This window comes from Carex rostrata, chromosome 32, assembly GCF_964058835.1.
Source record: "Carex rostrata chromosome 32, lpCarRost1.2, whole genome shotgun sequence".
Taxonomy (NCBI): domain Eukaryota; kingdom Viridiplantae; phylum Streptophyta; class Magnoliopsida; order Poales; family Cyperaceae; genus Carex; species Carex rostrata.
In genome coordinates this window covers 3822105-3843472 of record NC_135949.1, presented here as the reverse complement: position 1 = coordinate 3843472, position 21368 = coordinate 3822105, and the positions used below count along the sequence as shown (strand labels likewise).

The window sequence follows — 21368 nt, the reverse complement described above, 5'->3', positions numbered from 1 at the left end:
TAAACTGTGATCCTGATTCCATGGGTGGGCGGGTTGCGAAATCAATGCTGAAAATAACTCTCAAACCAGAAATAAGTGTCCATGTTGCCGATTTTTCTTGGTTAGAATCCCTCCAGCCACATCCTAACCTCAAAAAACTTGCAGTGGGATTTTATTCTTCTGCCACAGTGCCGGGATGGATGTGTGATCCATGTTCCTTGCAATCAATTCAAGAAATCTTGTTATATAACTGTGACAAGATTCAATCTCTTCCATTCAACAATCTTCTCACTCTGAAGCACCTCGTCGTTCATGATTGTGATGGTTTCCGAGTTCTACAACTAGAGCTGCTGTCCTCCCAGCTTGAGAAATTGGAGATTTTTGGTTGTCGCTGCCTTGAGTTGATTACTGGATTAGGGAATTTGGATATGTTGGCTACACTGAAAATTTCTGGGTGTGAAGTCCTGAAATCAATAACAATGGATGGAGTACAGTTGGTGGAAACCACTGAGCCAATTGGTGATTCCTCTCATGGAAAGCTATGTACCGGCCGACAAAGCATTTCAACACTTACAAGGTTGGTAATCGAAAACTGTGAATTGCTTTGTGTTCTGCCAGATGGATTTATTCGATCAACTGAGATTGACCTGACATTAAGATTGCGGGTGACAGAGCCATTCATCACTTATGTCCGTATTCTTGACCAGTAACATTTCATTTGGGGATCTACAATAAATCAAATCAGGTTCATAAATTTTCCTATTGTTTTAATATTTAGATTTTAGACCACTGAACTTTTTTGCTTTTATGTAACCATAAGTATTGGTAGAATTTGTTGACTAATCAAGCTGCAAAATTATCTATTTCGACAAATAAACATTTCATATTTATATTACTTTTTTGTTGCTACTACAAAATTAAGCTCTTGTCCAACTTTTTTTGTAGCGTTCTATTCAATGATGTCTTCCTTTGGTCCACAAGGAACATTTAGACTGTGCTCTAGAAATTGTGCGCGGAGAGGAAGGGGAAGGAACGGGAGGGTGATCAGCGCGTCGCTCACCTTCGAACAGTGTTTCGTACACCCCGATTCGGGAGTAACAAATCTCAGCAAAAATCACAGCGTCATCACCTCCGAACAGTAGCAGTTTCCTTCCACTCCGCTCCCCTCCGCTACCTCTTCGCTTTCCCGCTTCTAGAGCAGGTGATGGAGTCCGAGCTGATTATTGTCTGGTCGCTCTTCCCCTCCGCTCCCTTTCCTTTCCTTTAATGAAGGCCTCTTCCCCTCTTTTGGAGCACAGCCTTAAGAGTCCCCTCAAAGACCCTCGATAGAAATAAATTTACTATTTGATTTATTATATGTTTTGTAATACACAGAAAGAATTTCCTTTTCTCATGGGGATTCATTTTCATTGATTTTTTTCTATACTTATTTTTTTCTTCAAATATTCACCTCTTAAAGAACGATTAAGCAAGCGAACAGTCAATTTTTGTTTTACCCAATTTTTTGTCATTATCCTTATCTCTACTATTTTGTTTTCATTAGCCAATATATTTGTGGTGTGTATGGTAATTGGCAGTATTAATTAAAACGAACCTTATTGTAAGTGTTGCAGACGATTTTCATAGCTGGTACAGTCCAAGTAAAGATATTTTCACTTGATTTCTTTAATAAATTCATATTGTGTTGCAGACGATTTCTGAATATTTTTGTTGATTTATTGCTAGTCTGTTGGAAATAAAATAAAAAAACTCGAAATGTCTAGGGTTAATTTCTTGTATACCCTTACAGACTCTTCTAGTTTCTTATTTATCCCTAAAAACTTAAATTTATCTAATTTATCGCTTAACTCCACAAACTCTTTCTTTTTTACCCATTACATAGTAACTATAGAGTTAACCATAGTTAAATCCCTAATTAAAATAATAAAAGACAAAAATACCCTTTTCTATTTTTATTTTATTTTTTATTTTTAGAGTTGATCAGTCTCTTCATTCCTGCCCTTCCGTTTTAGAGTTCATCAGTCTCTTGATTTTCCTGCGGTGATCTCTGCTCTAGCTCTCTTGCTCATGTGCGGTGGTAGCGGCTCTCTGTATTTGTTTTCAAAGCACATTTGTGTTTGCATTAAAGTCAGACTGTTCAAAACCAAATTATGATCAGACTGCCCAAAACCAAATTCAAACAGTGTGTTAATACAGAGAATGCCATACTCGTGTAGAGCGCATGTTTGATCGAAATTGCTCTTTTGTTTCTCAATATATTGGCACTTCAAAATTCACAGATTTACTATTATATATAATAAAATTTTAGGTTTCATTAATTTAATTAATAGTAACTAGCATCAGAATAAAATTTTTACAAAAAATGGAAAAAAAGTTACTAGAAGCTCTTTCGTAAGTTTCATGATATATTTAAATGTTTATTGTTCCATTAAGTTTAATGATATACTAACCAGAACTATAAAATAATATTTAGTTGCTGGCCCAATTTAGTCGTATCATCCTCAATTTGTGCAAAATGAGAAAAATATTATAGCCTTTTAATTAATGAAATATGACAGTTTTATAGAACATGAAATATGTATTTGTTTGGAGAGGAGGGTTCCAATTCCTCATTTTTTTTATACCTCATATTTTATATCTTCATTTTCTTCATATTCAAAGTCTAAATTGTCGATCCGAACCTTTCAACATGATATCCATACTAAAATATGGTTAGGTATGAAATTTTATAATTTTTGAAAAAAAATTACTATTTTTTAAGATGGGTAGAAAATCACTGTTTTTTGAACAGTTCAAAAACAGTGATTTTGTACCTATCTTAAAAAATAGCAAAAAATTCCAAAAAATATAAAATTTCATCTCCATGCATATTTTAGTATAAATATTTTGTTGAACGGTTCGGATCGATAATTTGAACTTTGAAAACGAAAATATAAAATATGAGATATGATGATGTATGAAAAAAATATGGCATTGGAACCCTCTTGTTTGGAGTACACATTATGTGTCAACATATAATGCTTGACACGTCAAAATATATAAAAAGATGATGGAATAACATAATTTTTCAATGAATGAGCATATTTATTTACTTGACAAAATTGAGGATGCCCTAGCTGCTGAAAAGAGTAGCCCAAAAGAAGATTTGTTCAATTCTTGATAAAAAAAATGTTTGAAAATTTATACGAGGCTATGTTAGAATATTTTGTTTGAATAACTTTAATTGAATTGAATTTAATTTTTTCCAGTTTGTTTTTATTGTATTTTTTTTTTCATTTTCCTTTAAGTAAGAATTGTATGTATCTTTTTCCTTTTTTACTGTGGATCAATAAAAAAAAAATAATTCGTTCAATTTTGATTCAATTCCATGTTTAATGCTTCTTGGTTAATGCTAAACCTTTTGAAATAAATTCAATTATATATCAAGGATTTATTTGCAAACTTAGTATTTCTTGTCAGAATCTTTTTTGGGTGAACATAAAAGTCGAATTGCATCTGAATGGATACTAAAGGACAAGATTGGTACCGATCATATAAAAGTCACCTAACTTGAAATCGAAACATTAAAAAAATGAAAACAACGATGAAAATCAATAAAAATTGAACAATTTGTTATTACCTTCCTCTTGACAAAAGGAATTGAGTTCGATTGACAGAAGGATTAGAATGACAACGATGAAAATCACAGCGGTCCAGTGCGAATCTTAACGATATCCGAAACTCGCAAGTGGCTGACGACGGGACCCAATGATTAGAATAAACCGGATCAGATTTCGAAAAAAAAGCCGGAAATTCACTGGGACTTAAATTCACAAGGAAGTCCCAGGAAACTCTAAACTCACATGTTAAGCCCTTGAGAATTTTTGAAAACACCCCTCGCCACTTTAAAAACTTATAAACAAGCCCTCATAGCTTGACATTTTACCCAAGTGACCTTGGAAAGTTATAAAATCCAATTTAAACCTTGAATCTAAAACAATAGCCCCTGGATATTTACAAAAAAGACTCTCTTGACTTTAAAAGCTCACAAACAAGACTTTTTTAACCCAAATAAAATCCTAAATTATCTAAATCAAGCCTAAATTAATTTTAGAAAGTGACCCTAGAAAGTTATAAAATCCAATTTAAGCCTTAAATGTCTCTATCCTTAGATTCCAGATGATTCCAATAATAAATTAAAGAAATGCAGCTTATCATGCATTAGCAATTGAACTCCACGAGCTCTAATTTCTTCGGTAAATCCATACTTTACAAACTTCAATGCACATTCAATCCAGTCTAGTTTCTGCTTAATTTCCTTTTTCAAAAAAAAAAGTGGAGGTGGGACCATAACAATCTTACAAGCATTAATTTTGTACCAATTTATCTCCTCCTCTTCTCAGCCAAATACATGAACCTCAATTTACGAAATTAATTTGCCAATATTCATCTAGCATTGTTTCCAGATTCAATTTTTTTATTATTTTTATTATTAATCATATCAAGCAAATGCAAGTTAATTAGAATTAGTAAGAGTTATAATTTAAATATCCGATTAATTGAAACAGGAGAGAAAACGTTAAGCCCAAAATAAGCCCAGTTAGCTCATATGAGAACTGAGTACAAATTTAAAACATTATAAGGCCTAAATTTGATCCATTAAAGTCCCATATTAAAAGCTTTTAATTTTTGCTTGTTATTGTTAACTTTTAGCGTCTTGGAATAATAAACAAACAGATGCCTCTGTGCGCCATGTTTTGACTTCAAATGCTAATCTGGAGTCCTATGATATTATCAATAGAAGACCGGATATTTTTTTTAATACATGCATGATACATTTTTATTTTAATAAAGGATTAAATTTGAAATGAGTTTTCATAGAGACGATAATAAATTTAGTAAATTTGGGAGTTCTTAATATTTAATATTTAGGAGAATAAATATGATATTAGAAATTTTAAAAGAAAAGATACATAATTTCAAGATTTTGACAGCTATACATGAAATTCTTCTTTGTATTTTTTTGTCGTTTGTATGATACAACAGAGTTTAACATGAATATATAGCATGCATTTGATACACCTTCCTTGCATGATATACTATTAGGTTAATGCGAATAGCCATGATTTGATAAGACTTGCGTGAACACATTTTTTTTTTTTTTTAGTTTAGGGTTTCCTTATTTATATACTCCAAATGAAATTCATTTTTGTCACACAAAGAGTTATGTTTAATTCATTATGATATCGCATAAACTTCTACCTAGCTAGCTATTATGTTATTTTTTTTATAAAAAAAACAACCCTCGCCACTTCAGAAACTTATAAACAAGCCCTCATATCCAGTAATTTTACGCAATTGATCCTAAAAAGTTATAAAACCCAATTTAAACCTTGAATCTAATACAATAGCCCCCTGAATATTTACAAAATAGACCCTCTTGACTTTTAAAGCTCGTAGTCAAGTCCTTTTGAACCCAAATCAAGTTAAAATGACCTCAAATCAACTCCAAATTAAATTGATCCAAATAAAATCCTAAATGATATAAATCAAGTCTAATTTAATTCTAGACTCAAATTGACCCTGGAAATTCTTTTTTAGGGACTTGGTAGTGGCTACCAAGAGTTCTCCACACTATTAGATGAGTCTAATGCATGAAGCTACAGCTAATGAAACAAACTATACAAGCACCAAGTATCCATACTACCCCTCCCATTACAAAACTTCAACCAAAGCTTGCACTCCTCTCTAATCCTACCCGCCACCCTCGAAATGTCACTTCATTCCTTTGCTTCGAAAGAAACCAGATTGTTGCAATAAACCATGTTGCCCAAACTTTTTTCTCAATCTGCTACAAAGAAGATCCTTTGAGCAGTAACCATGATTTGTTCCATGTTTGTTGAACCGAGTCTCCAAGTTATGCAGCTGCATGCCTGAATGAATTGACATGTAATCCCACACATTCTTTGCATATATAAGAGCAACTGAAAATTAGATTGTAGGTTGTTTCCACCAAACAAGAGTTACAAAGGATATGTAGAAAATTACATGGAAATTTTTTACTATTTTTTTAGATTGGTAGAAAATCAGTTGATCTAAAAAATTCTGCACCATTCAGATATTTGATTTTTTACATATCTCAAAAAATAGTAAAAAATTTTCAAAAAATGTAAAATTTGGTCTCCAAACACATATTAATATGGAAAACAAGATGAACAGTTCGGATCGACCGTTTGGATTTTAAAAACTCGAATATTGAGCCGTAGCACCGTAGCCCTCTATGCAAGCCATAGCACCTTAATTAGCCTTACCCTATATATATATATATATATATATATATATATATATAGGATGGCTAAGCTCAAATCGTTTGTTCCTGGACTCAGGAACAAACGATTCAGTTCTCTGATTTCCGAAGTTCAAATGACCGATCCAAACCGTTAGATGTTTAATCTATATTAAAATGTGCTTGGAGACAAAATTTTATATTTTTTGAAATTTTTTACTATTTATTAAGATGGTTTGAAAGTCGCTGTTTTTTTATGGTGCAGAATTTTAATAAAAACAGCGACTTTCAAACCCTCTTAATAAATAGTAAAAAAATTCCAAAAAATATAAAATTTTGTCTCCAAGCACATTTTAATATAGATTAAACATCTAACGGTTTGGATTGGCCATTTGACCTATGGAAATAAGAGAACTGAATCGTTTGTTCCTGAGTCCAGGAACAAACGATTTGAGCTTAGCCATCCTCTATATATATATAGGTATATTTAAATTTTGAAATAACCAGAACATGATGTAGTCTTAGGTTGTGGGAATATGAATTTATAAAAGAATGCATCGTGCATCTTTCATGCAAAATGCAAATTAGCTTTCTATAATTAACAGGAAAGGAATCTATTGATTATACACAACAATATTTTCATGGTATTAAAACTATACAAACTCGAAAAGAAATTTATTTCCATGTTGTACTTTAATAGAATGAAAGAAAAACCCTCATTTCAGTACTAATCTTAAATAAAGAAATTGAAATGTTTGAAAGAGAGATAAAAGAGCCACAACAGCAGCAGCAGCAACAAATAATAATACTACTAACAATAACATTTAGATAATTAAATAAGAAGGGTATTTGTATCCTAATTAGTTAAAAGAGTAATATTACTTTACATGTTTAGGTGACTATGGTTCTGATTGATTATTTAAATTTAAAAAATAAAGGCATAAATTTAATGCACGGACCGATCTACGTATTACAATGTACCATAGTCTCACTCTTTTTTTAATATTAATTAATCAGTTCTTTGTCCTCAAGATTTGTAAAAGCGATTAAATGTTATTCCACGGGGGAAAATTAGCAGGAAAAGTTGATTTTTTTTTAAGCTTATATAAACCGATCATTCATATTAGGGGTGCAAACAGGTCGGATATTATTATCTGGCCGTATCTGAAAATTTGATACAAATATCCGTGATGATACAGATACAAATATGATTTTAAATTTTAATCATCTATATCCAAATAATAGATATATGCAATATAGTTTAATATATATTATAAAAAATATTATGTTGTTCACTATTATAAAAAGCTAATATATGTATCTGTATCCGGAAAATAAAAATGGATACCACTATCTGATCCGTTTGCACCCCTAATTCATATTGTTAATGTTAAATGTTAATACTGATTTTATTGTATTGAATCAGTAAAATAGTAAACAATATGTTAAAAAGAACTTGTTATACCCTTGTTTTGCCGATTTTTTAAAAAAATCCAAAAAAAATTAATTTATTAAAAATAACCAGTTTTTGAGATAAATTTTAAAAATGCCCAGGCCGCACATTTTTTCCGCGCCCCGGAATTTTTATTCAGGGCCGCGGAAAAAATTCGCGCCCCGAAATTTTTATTCCAGGCCGTGGAAAAAATTTGCGTCCTGAAATTTTTTTTTTAATTTTTTATTCCGAGTGTGGATATTTTCCGCGGCCCGAAATTTTTTTTTTTTGGAGTTTGGAAAATATTGTTTTTTCGGAATTTTTTGTCCAATTTGCACCTCTGGTTAACATATCAAAACATCTTCCAAAATCATGAAAATTTACCGACATGCATTCTTGAATTCATAGAATAAGATTGTGAAGTTTCATACAAAATCTTAAAACAGATCATGAGATATCGGCTCTCAAAAATTGCCCGAACTGCTAAATGAGTGCTTCTGAGCCCAAATTTGGACCTCTGATTAACATATCAAAACACCTTCAAAATTTTTGAAAACTTACTGACATACATTCTTGACTTCATAAAACAAGACTGTGAAGTTTCATACAAAATCTCGAAACAAATCGTGAGATATCGGCTCTCAAAAATTGCCCGAACTGCTGAAGGTGTGCTTGTGAGCCCAAATTTGCACCTCTGATTAACATACCAAAACACCTTCAAAAATCATGAAAATTTACCGACATGCATTCTTGACTTCATAGAATAAGATTGTGAAGTTTCATACAAAATCTCAAAATAGATCGTGAGATAGGCTCTCAAAAATTGCCCGAACTGCTGAAGGAGTGCTTCTGAGCCCAAATTTGCACCTCTGATTAACATATCAAAACACCTTTAAAAATCATGAATTTACCGACATGCATTCTTGACTTCATAGAACAAGGCTGTGAAGTTTTATATAAAATCTCAAAACAGATCGTGAGATAATGAAACAAAACAAAACTGAAAACTCAAACATAATAAAACATATACTAAGAAGATAATAAAACTGAACATAACAAATCAAAACTCAAACATAACAAAACTGAACTCTCTCAAAAGAAGTGCTTCTGAGCCCAAATTTTTAAGAGTACTCCTTCAACGGTTCGGGTAATTTTTGAGAGCCGATATCTCACGATCTGTTTTGATATTTTGTATGAAACTTCACAGTCTTGTTCTATGATGTTAAGAATGTATGTCGGTAAATTTTCATAATTTTTGAAGGTGTTTTGATATGTTAATCAGAGGTGCAAATTTGGGCTCACAAGCACTCTTTCAGCAGTTTGGGCAATTTTTGAGAGTCGATATCTCACGATTTGTTTTGAGATTTTGTATGAAACTTCATAGTCTTTTTCTATGAAGTCAAGAATGCATGTCGGTAAATATTTATGATTTTTGAAGGTGTTTTGATATGTTAATCAGAGGTGCAAATTTGGGCTCAGAAGCACTCATTTAGCAGTTCGGGCAATTTTTGAGAGCCGATATCTCACGATCTGTTTTAAGATTTTGTATGAAACTTCACAATCTTATTCTATGAATTCAAGAATGCATGTCGGTAAATTTTCATGACTTTTGGAAGATGTTTTGATATGTTAACCAGAGGTGCAAATTTGGGCTCAGAAGCACTCCTTCAGCAGTTCGTGCAATTTTTGAGAGTCGATATTTCACAATCTGTTTTGATATTTTATTTGAAACTTCACAGTCTTATTCAATGAAGTCAAAAATGCATGTCGGTAAATTTTCATGATTTTTGAAGGCCTTTTGGTATGTTAATCAGAGGTGCAAATTTGGGCTCAGAAGTACTCCTTCAGCAGTTCGAGCAAATTTTGAGAGCCGATATCTCACGATCTGTTTTGAGATTTTGTATAAAACTTCACAGTCTTGTTCTATGAAGTCAATAATGTATGTGAGTAAATTTTCATGACTTTTGAAGGTGTTTTTGGTATGTTAATCAGAGGTGCAAATTTGGGTTCAGAAGCACTCATTCAATAGTTCGGGCAATTTTTGAGAGCCGATATCTCACAATCTGTTTTGAGATTTTGTATGAAACTTCACAGTCTTATTCTATGAAGTCAAGAATGCATGTTGATAAATTTTCATGATATTTGAAAGTGTTTTGATATGTTAAACAGATGTGCAAATTTGGACAAAAAATAAAAAAAAAACAATATTTTCCAAACTCTAAAAAATATAAAAAAATAAAAAAAATCCAGCCGCGGAAAATATCCGCGCTCGGAATAAAATAAAATAAAATAAAAATTTCGGAGCGCGGAAAAAATGTGCGGCCTGAACATATTTAAAATTTCACTCAAAAAATAGTTATTTTTAATAAATTAATTTTTTTTTGGATATTTTTGAAAAAATCGGCTCGTTTGGTTCTGGCCTTGTAACTATTCATTTCGCCTAAGGTAACTCAAATTTTGAGTTTTAATCCGGACCTTTGCATTCCAACTCGGAAAGATGGATCTATTCTGATCGGACGGTTCGGAGCTAATCTCAAAATTTGAGTTACCTCAGCAGATCCTAAACTCCGACTTCTAGGCACCGTTGTTCTTCTGAGCGTCTCCTCCCCAAGAGAAAAAAAAAGGTAGAAAACATAATAAAAAAAATGGGAGCGCTCTTCCTCTCTCACTTGTCCTCTCCTTCTCCCACTCTCCGATCAAAAATCAACATTGCACGCTTCTACTGCGCCTCTTCGATAACGCCCAGTAGATTTCTCTCCATTTCAAGCACTAGAGGTCTATATACTCGTTTCCAGCCATCTCTTCTCTCTGTCACGAGCAAGACCATGTCCAGCTCCAGCTCCAGCCATTGCTCCGTTTCGCGGGAAACCACTTCAACTGAAAGTGGAGAGGCTTCTCGTGCTTTCAATTGCTTGGATGGGATCCGTACTCTTGCTGAATCCGGACGATTTAAGGTCTGTTTGACATTATAATTGATTTAGTTTGCGGACTGTTATGATATATTGAGAGAAATTGGGTTAATTTTGGAGATAAAGAGAGATTTTTGTGAAACCGAATTGCCGAAATCGGTGAAAACTTTAGACCTTGAGATTCTTTTATCAGGCATTCGTTTTAATCATATATGCGGTAAAGTGGCAGAGAAAGAAGGGTTTGGACTTTGGAGGCACATTGTAAAAATTATGCAAATTTTGAATTTATTTGGCAACAAGTTAACCATAAACCTTGGCTGAAATCACTTCAAATGATAGTGGGAAGGCTTCTTGTGCTTTCAATTGCTTGGATGGGATCTGTATTCTTGCTGAATCTGAACGATTTAAGGTCTCTTTGACATTATAATTGATTTAATTCGTGGACTGTTATGATATATTGAGAGAAATTGGGTTAATTTTAGTGATCTGGGAGAATTTAGGGAGGATAGGAAAGAGAGATTTTTGTGAAATCAAATTGCCTAAATCGGTGAAAACTTTAGACATCATTTAAATTATATATGTGGTAGTGGCATAGAAAGAAGGATTTGGAGGCACATTGTAAAAATTATGCAAAATTTGAATTTATGTGGCAACAAGTTAACCATAAACCTTGGCTGAAACTAATTCAATTACTAATTCCCCCTTTAAATTTCTGATCTATTTTATTGCCTCTCATGACAGGCATGGTTCTTAGATCAATATGGGGTACTTCATGATGGGAAGAAACCATATCCTGGTGCCATTTCTACATGTATGATAATTTAATTCATTATTTTTTTTCTTTCCAAGTAATTTCTGAAATACCCTACATAAACAGCAATGAGTTCTTTTATGCAAATAGAAGTTTTGATATAGACTGATAAAGGGGTAAATTGTTCCAAAAAGATTAAGAAGGGTTAACTTTGACATTTCAGTTTTTGCTTTTCAGTGTTTAGTAAAAAACATACAATGTAATATCTTGAATTTTTAATTTAGACAGTAATGGTTTTTCCTACCTCATGATGTAGTAACTTTACTTGCTGAATTTTTCTCACATCCTGAGAGAGCTAACTTAATATTTTAGGAATTTTGCCCCAAACATTTATCTGATAATTTCGCTTGCTGATATTGACTTGGTAGTAGAGAAGCTAGCAGCAAGAGGGGCTAAAATGGTAATTATAAGCAATTCATCTAGAAGAGCAGTTGTTATAGATGATAAGCTTAAATCTCTCGGGTTCGACCCGTCTCTATTCCTTGGTGCTATTACCAGTGGAGAACTAACCCATCAATTTCTTTTGAGGTATAATAATATATTATTTCATATAGGTCAGTACGAAAATTTACCTTTCGTTAGATCTAGCTCTTAATGTTTAATTATAATAATAAGAATAAATTAGGAGAGATGATTCCTGGTTTGCTGCTATGGGAAGAAGATGCATCCACATGACATGGAATGATCGAGGGGCAATATCTCTTGAGGTAGTCTAAATTGGTTGTATTCTATATTAATCTTCCTATGTTAGCTTAACATATGTAATAATGTGAACTTTTGCAAATGCTTTCATGTGTTAATTATTCATAGGGTTTAGGTTTAGATGTGCTGAGTTTATCCTGGCGCATGGCACTGAAGCACTAGGTTTACCATCTGGTGGTTCAGAACCTATGGATTTGGAGGGTCTTGAGCAGATTTTAGAACTATGTGCAAAGAGACAAAAACCGATACCTATGTTGGTTGCTAATCCAGATTATGTCACGGTCGAAGCACGTAACTTGCGTGTGATGCCTGGTGCTTTACTGTTATTCTATTATTTCTTTTGGCTATGCCATATAATATAGTATAATACTAATCAGAGTGAGGCTACGGTACTATGCATAGCGCACAACCTTACATACCATTGCTCCATATATCTGTTTTCAGATTTTAAATGGTTGATCAAAACCGCTCAACATGATCTCCATATGAAAATGTATTTGGTGATTAAATTTATATTTTTTTATATTTTTTATACTTTTTTTTAGATAGGTAGAAAATCACTAAAGTTTAATTGTCTAGAATCTTGAGTACGAATCCTCTGAGGTAACAAAATATTTGAGTTTAGATCTGGACCGTCTGATTAGAATCCGGGTCAATCCGGCCCGGGATGGAATGCACGGGCCCCTTTAATAAAGCAGATCGGACAGTCCGAATCTAAACTCAAAATTTCTATTATCTCAGGGATATGAATTCTAGAATCTTTAGATCAAGTAATTTCCTAGCTGTCTAAAAAAACAGTAAAAAAAATTCTGAAAAATTTAAAATTTGGTCTTCAAGTTCATTTTCATATGGAGGTCATGCTGAGCTGTTCGGATCGACCGTTTGGACTTTGAAAATGGAGATATGGAGCCATAGTACAGGCTGGTGTGCACTATGCATTGTACCGTAGCTTCACTCATACTAACAAATAAGGTGATTGGCATTGGTCAGGTACTCTAGGGGCTAAGTATGAGAAACTGGGCGGAGAAGTGAGATGGATGGGAAAGCCTCATAAGGTATTATACTTGTGTTCTACCCGTGTTTCATTTTGGGTTCTCATACATATCTTTTGTTTCATTTTAGGTGATATATGAATCAGCAATAGGGTTAACAGGTATTGACCCGGAGGAATGCATAACAGTAGGTGATTCTCTGCACCATGACATAAAAGGATCAAATAGAGCAAACATTCAATCAGCATTTATCACTAGAGGCATACATGCTGACGAATTGGGTCTTGGTTCTTTTGGTGAAACGGCCAGACTTGATGCCATGCATTCTCTATGTACCAAGTTTGATGACTATCCCAACTTTGTTTTGCCTTCTTTTACATGGTAGAATTAATGAATTAAATTTCCCTTGATTAGAGAGCATATTGGATTTGTAATTTTATATATTTGCTTGTCACTGGCAGCGAAGAACATTTTACAAAATATTTTGAAAATGAGGTTAGGTATTCGTGTTTAAATACATGTTTTTGTGATTATTGTCATAAAATACACCTGAATACATGTTTTTGACGGTAACCTTAATTGAACAATTTTAAATCAGTCTATAGCCACAATCACAAAATAGGCAACACTTCTTTTTTATGAAATATATGCTTTATATTATTGAGAAATGCTTGTTTGTCCTTGGTCATTTTCTTCACAGACATTGAAAAGCTGATTCAATACCAAATATGAACAAGATACAAACATGAAAGATCCTTATCATCAATTGATAGTATTATAGTCCTTGTACTATTATGGTTTTATTTTATTTTTCTTTGAATAACTTTTGGTTTTGTTGACTTTTGAAAGATCCTTATCATGAAACCGTCAGCACTACTGTCATCATATAAGTACCTAATATCATAATTAATGTGGATATTTTTTTTAATAGATTTAGGAGCTAAAGACAAGTTGCCAAAAAATAATATCTTTTACTTAATTACTGACTTTGTCCTCATGCTTCTAGGTAGCAAATTTTTTTTTTTTCCAAAATAAGGAGAAAAATAGAAGTATTTTTTTTTTTTTATGTAGGCAAACCTCAGGTTCAAGTTCATAGAAAGAGTTAACAAGCAAATCATCTGCCTTATTTAGTCACTTGAATAGTGCCACAACCATCTCCAAATAAGCCAGGTACGGCCCGGCCCCGAGCATAAATACGGAAAATCCTGGGGTTCAAGAACGGGCAATCCGGGCACTACATAAGGGCTCGTCTTGACCGGCACCTTGACCTGATCCTCCCATGTGTGTCCATACACCACGTTCACGGCACATGGTTGTGTGAAGAATGCAGCAGAGGATACTCTGTGCCGCCTTGCCACTTCACCTGCCCAAGGAAGGAATGCATCATACACTAAAACCTTGACCGGCCGACCCTCGGTCGACTCAGACCGGAGTAGGTTGTCTAGTGTCTCTGAGCCAGTGATCTTGAGCCGGGCCAAGTAATCCGTGACAGAGTTGATCTGTGATATTCATATCTCCTTGTTAATTTTTCTTGAATTAAATTAATTATCATATTGATTTGGAGCTAATTTATATCTCAAAGCTGTAATACAATATGGTAGCAGGAAAAGAAAAGAAGAGAATCTTTGCAAAAAGCACCTATATATGGTACAATTTTGCAACAACTAGTTACAAACTGCAGTTCATGAATTTCAAACAATTAGTTACAATGTGTTTTTTTAGAAAAGTCCCTATAAAAATGAATTTGCAAGGGACGCATCCATTTTTCGAATAATACTTGTGAACTTGAGGGGTCAAACGAAAATTATTTTTTCTGTTTTTCAGTTCCATTTTTCTTTCAAGTTTTAACACATAATAGTACACCTATTAGATTAAAAAATAATAATAAAATAAATAATTAAGCCAAAGGCCGCATGATCTCTTCAATTAAAAACCTCATCCGATTGAATGTATCTAACCAATTTTAATTCTAACAGAACGCGATTCATTCCCCTTGGTTCGCTGTCAATTATTTCTATGGTCTTGACTAATAAGCGATAGTACCGAATTATCTTGATTGAATATTCAAATCTTGTACAATTGAAATGAAATACGCTTAAGAAGTCTCGACCTGGGTCGCCATCAGTAAAGAGATGAGGTTGAATTGGGAATGGTCGTGGAAACTAAAGAGAAGAAGATTAAAGACGGGCAATTAGTAAGAAGGAGCGAAGAGACTGACTCTTCCAGGGGCCATTGAACCTACTCAGAAATTCATTTAATACCTCTTCTAGAAGGCGATTAACTCTTCCAGGCTTCCCCTTGGTTAGGATGAATTTTCTATGGTCGCGACTAATAAGCGATAATACCAAATTTCTATGGTCGTGACTAATACCTCTTCCCCTTGGTTAGGATGAATTTTCTATGGTCAAAGTCTTCTCCACACCACTTCTTCTCAGAACTCAAAATTCTGGTGCTCATTACTCTACACACATTTCTCACATTCACCACTCAGATCTAAGGTTCTTTCAAAATAGTCTCTTCAAAGAAATCTACAAAGCAAAATGGCAGGGTGTTTGATAACCTCTGTGCTCTCTCTAGCCACCAATTTGCTCCACTCAATTAGAGTCTCTGTGCAGGCTCCTTCTTCCTCTTCCTCAAATTCTAATAACTCCAAAAGGGGGCGTGCTCGAGCTTTGAAGGATCTGAAGAGGCTGATGCGAACTCTGAAGCGGATAAAGCCCACACTGTACGATGCTGAGGAGAGGGAGATCAGAGACAGTTCTGTAAAGCTATGGCTCAAGGAGCTGAAGAAGGTCGCTTATGATGCCGAGGATTTGCTCGGCGAGTACCGGTATGAGATCATCCATGTCAAACTAGAGGCAAGAAAGGCTTCTGAAGCTTCGGGTTCTCACAAGAGAAAAAAGATGGAGGTTAGTACCTCGTGCATATAGATATTAAAAATTATCTTACTCGTGCTAGTGTTATTATTCTTGTTGTGTGGTACTAAAACTTAATAGAGGATGCTTCAATTTTTTATATATTTTTTAGCTGGGTGAAAACAGGGTCGACCGGATACGGATCCGGATAATTCTTTGATAAGAGAAATAGTATCCGGATACGGATAGAGCTGGCAATAAGTTGGCTCGGTCCAAGCTAGAAGTATCCGGATACGGATAGGGCTGGCAATGAGCTGGCTCGGTCCAAGCTAGACCAAGCTCATAGCTCGCTAATTTTAACAATGAGCGAGTCATGAGCGAGCCAACATTCGGATTCAAGCTGAAAAAGTGGCTCGTGGCTCATTTGTTTTGATAACAAGCTGAGCCGAGCCAGCTGGCAAAAGCTCGTGAACCAAAAGTCCAAATGTAAATAATGTAATATAAAGTTAACTACCATAAATTAAAGTTTGTAATTAAATTCATACGTACTAAAAATACTAAATCTCCAAATTTGTACCAACATAGTTTTCAAAATAATTCATGCGTACTAAATTCGCATAAATTCATATTTGGACTGAGTTGGCTTTGCTAACTTGTGAGCGAGCTAGAAACAATGAGCTAGCTTGGACCATTAACAAACGAGTTATAAACAAATGAATTAAAATGCAAAGTCATAAACAGTCCACGAGTTTTCTTACCACCCCTTGGGATAGAGGTGCGGTCCACGAACTTTCTTGCTACCCTAGACAGAGATAGAGAATGCTTAAACGAATCGGATATCCGTATCTGAATCAAATTTTCCAACCCATTCTATCTCCGATATCTTACTACGCGACGCTTAGAAATCGGAAAAAGCTTACATATTAACCATATTTATTTTCCGTTATGATTGTGGGACTAAAGCTATATCTGAAGCATCCGGACAACAGACCTAGCCAGCGCATCTATTTCGCTGCTTTATGAGGCTCGTACTTCGAGCAAGGCTTTGACTAGCTTGAAGTCTTTGACTCATTTATTTAATTTTAGACGAAAAGGCTGTTGCTGCCGTATATAATTATAAAGGCAGTTAGCCATCTAGCTTCGCTTTGAATATATATATATATTTTTTATATAAATTTCTGTTAATAATTGTCTCCATTTTAAATCCAGCCGGCATTCAATTATATCTTTGATTTTAATTTGATATTTCCATAAATTTTAATTACAAATTTAAATAAACTAACTTAAGTTATTCATTCATTTTCATATTTGAATTTTGTTAATTAATATTTGTATCTTAAAGTTTAAATAATTCAATTATCCGTCAATTATTTGTTTTATATCCGTATTCAAATCCGTATTCGTAAATTATCTGCTCCGTATCCGTTTAAGACAGATTTGGTTTTGAATTTTGATATCAGTTTATTATCTGTATCCGTATTCGTATCCGATCATTATCCGACGGATGCAGATATGGTATCAGCATTATCCGCTCTGAACCCGCTCCGTTTTCATCCCTATTAATCCACCGGAATGTATGGTCACTTGTTATATTATCAGCTTTTCCAATCTAACATCAGAGTGGTGACATAATATAATAAATTTCCTATCTAATTATCATTTTTAAGTTAACAAATTATGAATTTTGGCGTACTTATATAATATATACATTTCTTTTTGGACAGTACATTGTGCAAATTCCTAATGGCATGGTTGATCGGCTTAAAAAAATAAGAAGTCGATTTGATGAAATAGCAAAGGATCGTGAGGCTCTTAAATTAAAGAAGAGTGATGGGCCAAGGCGTTCGAACAATAAACTTTCACGACCCCCAACGGGTCACATGGTAGATGAGGCAAGCATTTTTGGGAGAGATGCTGAAATAAAGGAGGTCATCGATTTCTTACTATCAAAAAAAGAAAAGCCCTTTTCGGTCATTTCAATTATTGGAAAAGGTGGTCTCGGAAAAACCACCATTGCCCAACTAGTCTACAAAGATGAGAGGGTAACCCGGTGCTTTGATTTATTTGGGTGGGTATGTGTCTCTGAAGAATTTGATGTTAGGAGACTCACTAACGCAATCATTGAATCAGTCACCAAAAAAATTTGCGGTTTGAGTGAGTTGAGTTCATTACAAGAGAAGCTTGCACAAACTGTGAAGGGAAAAACAATAGTGCTTGTTTTAGATGACGTGTGGAACGAGAATCAAAGTCTTTGGGACTCGATAAGGGTTCCTTTTAAAGAAGCAAAGCTGGTCAGAATTCTCGTGACAACTAGAAATCAAAAGGTTGCAGATGTCATGCAAACAACGACCTGTTTTAGGCCAACTAATATGCCTGAAGATTCGTGCTGGCAGTTGTTTCGACATTTTGCATTTGTTGGTACAAGTGACACTATGCCACCGCACTTGGTAAATATGGGAAAGGATATTATGAGGAAGTGTGGTGGGCTGCCATTGGCCGTGAAGTCGATTGCAAGCCTCCTTAGGTATGAAACAGATGAAGAAAGGTGGATAGAGATTTTAGAGAATGATCTTTGGGAGTCCTATCCATCAAATGATGTATTCTCAGCAATTCAGATCAGTTATGCTCATCTACCTGCCCACCTTAAGCCCTGTTTTTTATTTTGCTCAATGTATCCAAAAGATTACTTATTAGAAAAGATGGATTTGATAGAGTTATGGATCTCTCATGGCTACATTGAGTCCAAGGGCAAAAGAAGAATCACAGAAATTGGTGTTGAATATTATGAGGAGTTAAAACAGAGGTCCTTTGTTGATGATTTTTCAAGTGGATCTGAAGAACGTTGTAAGTTGCACGATATAATCCATGATCTTGCTCGACTTAATTCTGAGAATGAACATTATTCGGTGGAGATCAATCAACCACTTGATATACAAAAGGAAAACGTTCCGGAAGAAGCACGTCATTTATATGTAAGTGGTTTATCTGGAAATCAAGTTCTCCAACAAAATCTGATGGGTTTAAGGACCCTTTCTATCTATACGAGATACTCCAGAAATTTTCAAATATGTAACCTCACAAAATTTAAAGCACTCAGGGTATTGGAATTGCAAGAGAATAATTTGACAAGAATTCCTGATTCCATTTCCGAGTTGAAACATTTAGCCTATCTTGATATTAAGTCTTCCAATCTTAAAACATTGCCATTATCCATTGGCCTCCTTTACAACCTACAGACTTTAATTCTTGATTGCTATAACCTTGAATATCTACCTGAAAGTATTGGTTCACTTAGTAACTTACGGAGATTAATTATTAAAGCAAAAAATCCAATAAATTATCTCCCGCATGGGCTTGTTAATTTTCCAGCCATAAAGACAATGAAAGCAATGGTGAAAGTTACAAATGTAGCTTGGTTAAAGGATATGACGGACCTTGAAGGAAATCTCATTATTTATGGAGTGAGTAATTTAAAAGATGCCCAGCATGCTAACATGAGAAATAAGTGCAAACTTGAAGCTTTGCATATAAACTGTAATCCATATTCCAAGGGTGATTGGGTTGACCCTGCGAAATCAATGCTGAAAATAACCCTCAAACCAGGAATAAGTGTCCATGATGCCAATTTTTCTTGGTTAGAATCCCTCCAGCCACATCCTAACCTCAAAAAACTTGTAGTAGGATCTTATTCTTCTGCCACAGTGCCGGGATGGATGTGTGATCCATGTTCCTTGCAATCAATTCAAAAAATCTCGTTATATAACTGTGACAAGATTAAATCTCTTCCATTCAACAATCTTCACACTCTCAAGCACCTCGTTGTTAGTCGTTGTCATGGTTTCCGAGTTCTACAGCTAGAGCAGCTGTCCTCCCAGCTTGAGAAATTGGAGATTTCTGGTTGTGACTGCCTTGAGTTGATTACTGGACTAGGGAATCTGGATATGTTGGCAACACTGAAAATTTTCTGGTGTAAAGTTCTGAAATCAATAACAATGGATAGACTAAAGTTGGTGGAATCTACTGAGCCAATTGGTGATTCCTCTCATGGAAAGCCACATTTCAGCCGACAGAGCATTTCAACACTTACAAGGTTGGAAATCTTGTTATATAACTGTGACAAGATTCAATCTCTTCCATTCAACAATCTTCACACTCTCAAGCACCTCGTCGTTCGTAAATGTGATGGTTTCCGAGTTCTACAGCTAGAGCAGCTGTCCTCCCAGCTTGACATATTGAACATTTCTGATTGTCGCTGCCTTGAGTTGATTACTGGACTAGGGAATCTGGATAAGTTGGCGACACTGAAAATTTCCAGGTGTAAAGTCCTGAAATCAATAACAATGGATGGACAACAGTTGGTGGAATCTACTGAGCCAATTGGTGATTCCTCTCATGGAAAGCCACATATCGGCCGACAGAACATTTCAACACTTACAAGGTTGGAAATCAAAGACTGTAAATTGCTTTGTGTTTTGCCAGATGGATTGATTCCATCAATTTAGACTACCCTGACAGAGCCATTCATCACTTATGTCCGTGTTCTTCACTGCGGTTGCACTGACATTGAAATTGGGGATCTACAATAAATCAAATCAGGTTCATAAATTTTTCTATTATTATAATATTTATTATTTTAATATTTAAATTTTAGACCACTAAACTTTTTTGCTTTTATGTAACCATAAGCCTTGGTAGGATTTGTTGACTAATCAAGCTGCAAAATTACTGGTTTCGACAAATAAACATTTTATATTTATATTACTTGTTTGTTGTTGCTACAAAATTAAGCTCTTGTCCAACTTTTTTTGCAGTGTTCTACCACAAGGAAAATTTAGGAGTCCCCTCGAAGACCCTCGATAGAAATAAATTTACTATTTGATTTATTATATGTTTTGTAATACACAGAAATAATTTCCTTTTCTAATGGGAATTCATTTTCATTGATTTTTTTTTCTATACATATTTTTTTTTCTTCAAATCACCTCTTAAAGAACGATTAAACAAGCCAACAGTCAATTTTTGCATTACTCAATTTTTTGTCGTTATCCTTATCTCAACTATTTTTTTGTATTCAAATATCTTTCAGACTATCAATATTTCTGTTGATAGCATTTGCCGTAAACTATAAAGAAAAATATATATATTAGTGTTATATATTGAAATAGCTGGTTCTTTACCAAATTACATTTGTTTCCATATAAAAATATTTTCAAATAAAATTATTTCAATTTTTTTTCCAATAAAAACATTTGATTCCACATAAAACCATTTTTTCCATCTTTTACGAAATGTCTGTCTAGCTTTCTTTCAAATAAAGATTATGAAATTATTTCAAATTAAAATTTGTTCGCCAAATATTCTAAGAAAATATTGCTACAACGTTTCTATTGGGTGACAAAATCATTGTGAGTCCAACATCTTCC

General features: G+C 34.1%; 1 protein-coding gene, 1 long non-coding RNA gene and 1 pseudogene across 3 annotated transcripts; all 3 read left to right on the top strand.

The window, feature by feature from the left end:
* The first annotated feature begins 81 nt into the window (after positions 1 to 81).
* LOC144547874 (uncharacterized) lies at positions 82 to 1370 on the top strand. The gene is made up of 2 exons (XR_013509168.1): positions 82 to 724; positions 925 to 1370. It is a non-coding gene; the product is annotated as an uncharacterized LOC144547874 (long non-coding RNA).
* An 8941-nt stretch (positions 1371 to 10311) lies between these two features.
* On the top strand, positions 10312 to 13575 carry LOC144547872 (uncharacterized; annotated as a pseudogene). Its single transcript, XR_013509167.1, has 7 exons — positions 10312 to 10630; positions 11327 to 11396; positions 11765 to 11924; positions 12022 to 12103; positions 12207 to 12410; positions 13089 to 13153; positions 13221 to 13575. The product of XR_013509167.1 is annotated as an uncharacterized LOC144547872 (transcript).
* A 1704-nt stretch (positions 13576 to 15279) lies between these two features.
* On the top strand, positions 15280 to 20889 carry LOC144547721 (putative disease resistance protein RGA3). Its single transcript, XM_078296421.1, has 3 exons — positions 15280 to 15999; positions 17670 to 20541; positions 20757 to 20889. Exons 1-2 carry the CDS (start codon positions 15631 to 15633, stop codon positions 20445 to 20447), a joined length of 3147 nt encoding a protein of 1048 aa, XP_078152547.1. The 5' UTR covers positions 15280 to 15630; the 3' UTR covers positions 20448 to 20541; positions 20757 to 20889.
* Positions 20890 to 21368: the final 479 nt, after the last annotated feature.

Excerpts from the sequence above, each read along its gene's own strand:
- LOC144547721 (XM_078296421.1), top strand. The coding sequence starts at position 15,631 with ATGGCAGGGTGTTTGATAACCTCTGTGCTCTCTCTAGCCACCAATTTG. Across the intron at positions 16,000-17,669 it reads ACAAGAGAAAAAAGATGGAG|TACATTGTGCAAATTCCTAA; the intron begins GTTAGTACCTCG and ends CTTTTTGGACAG.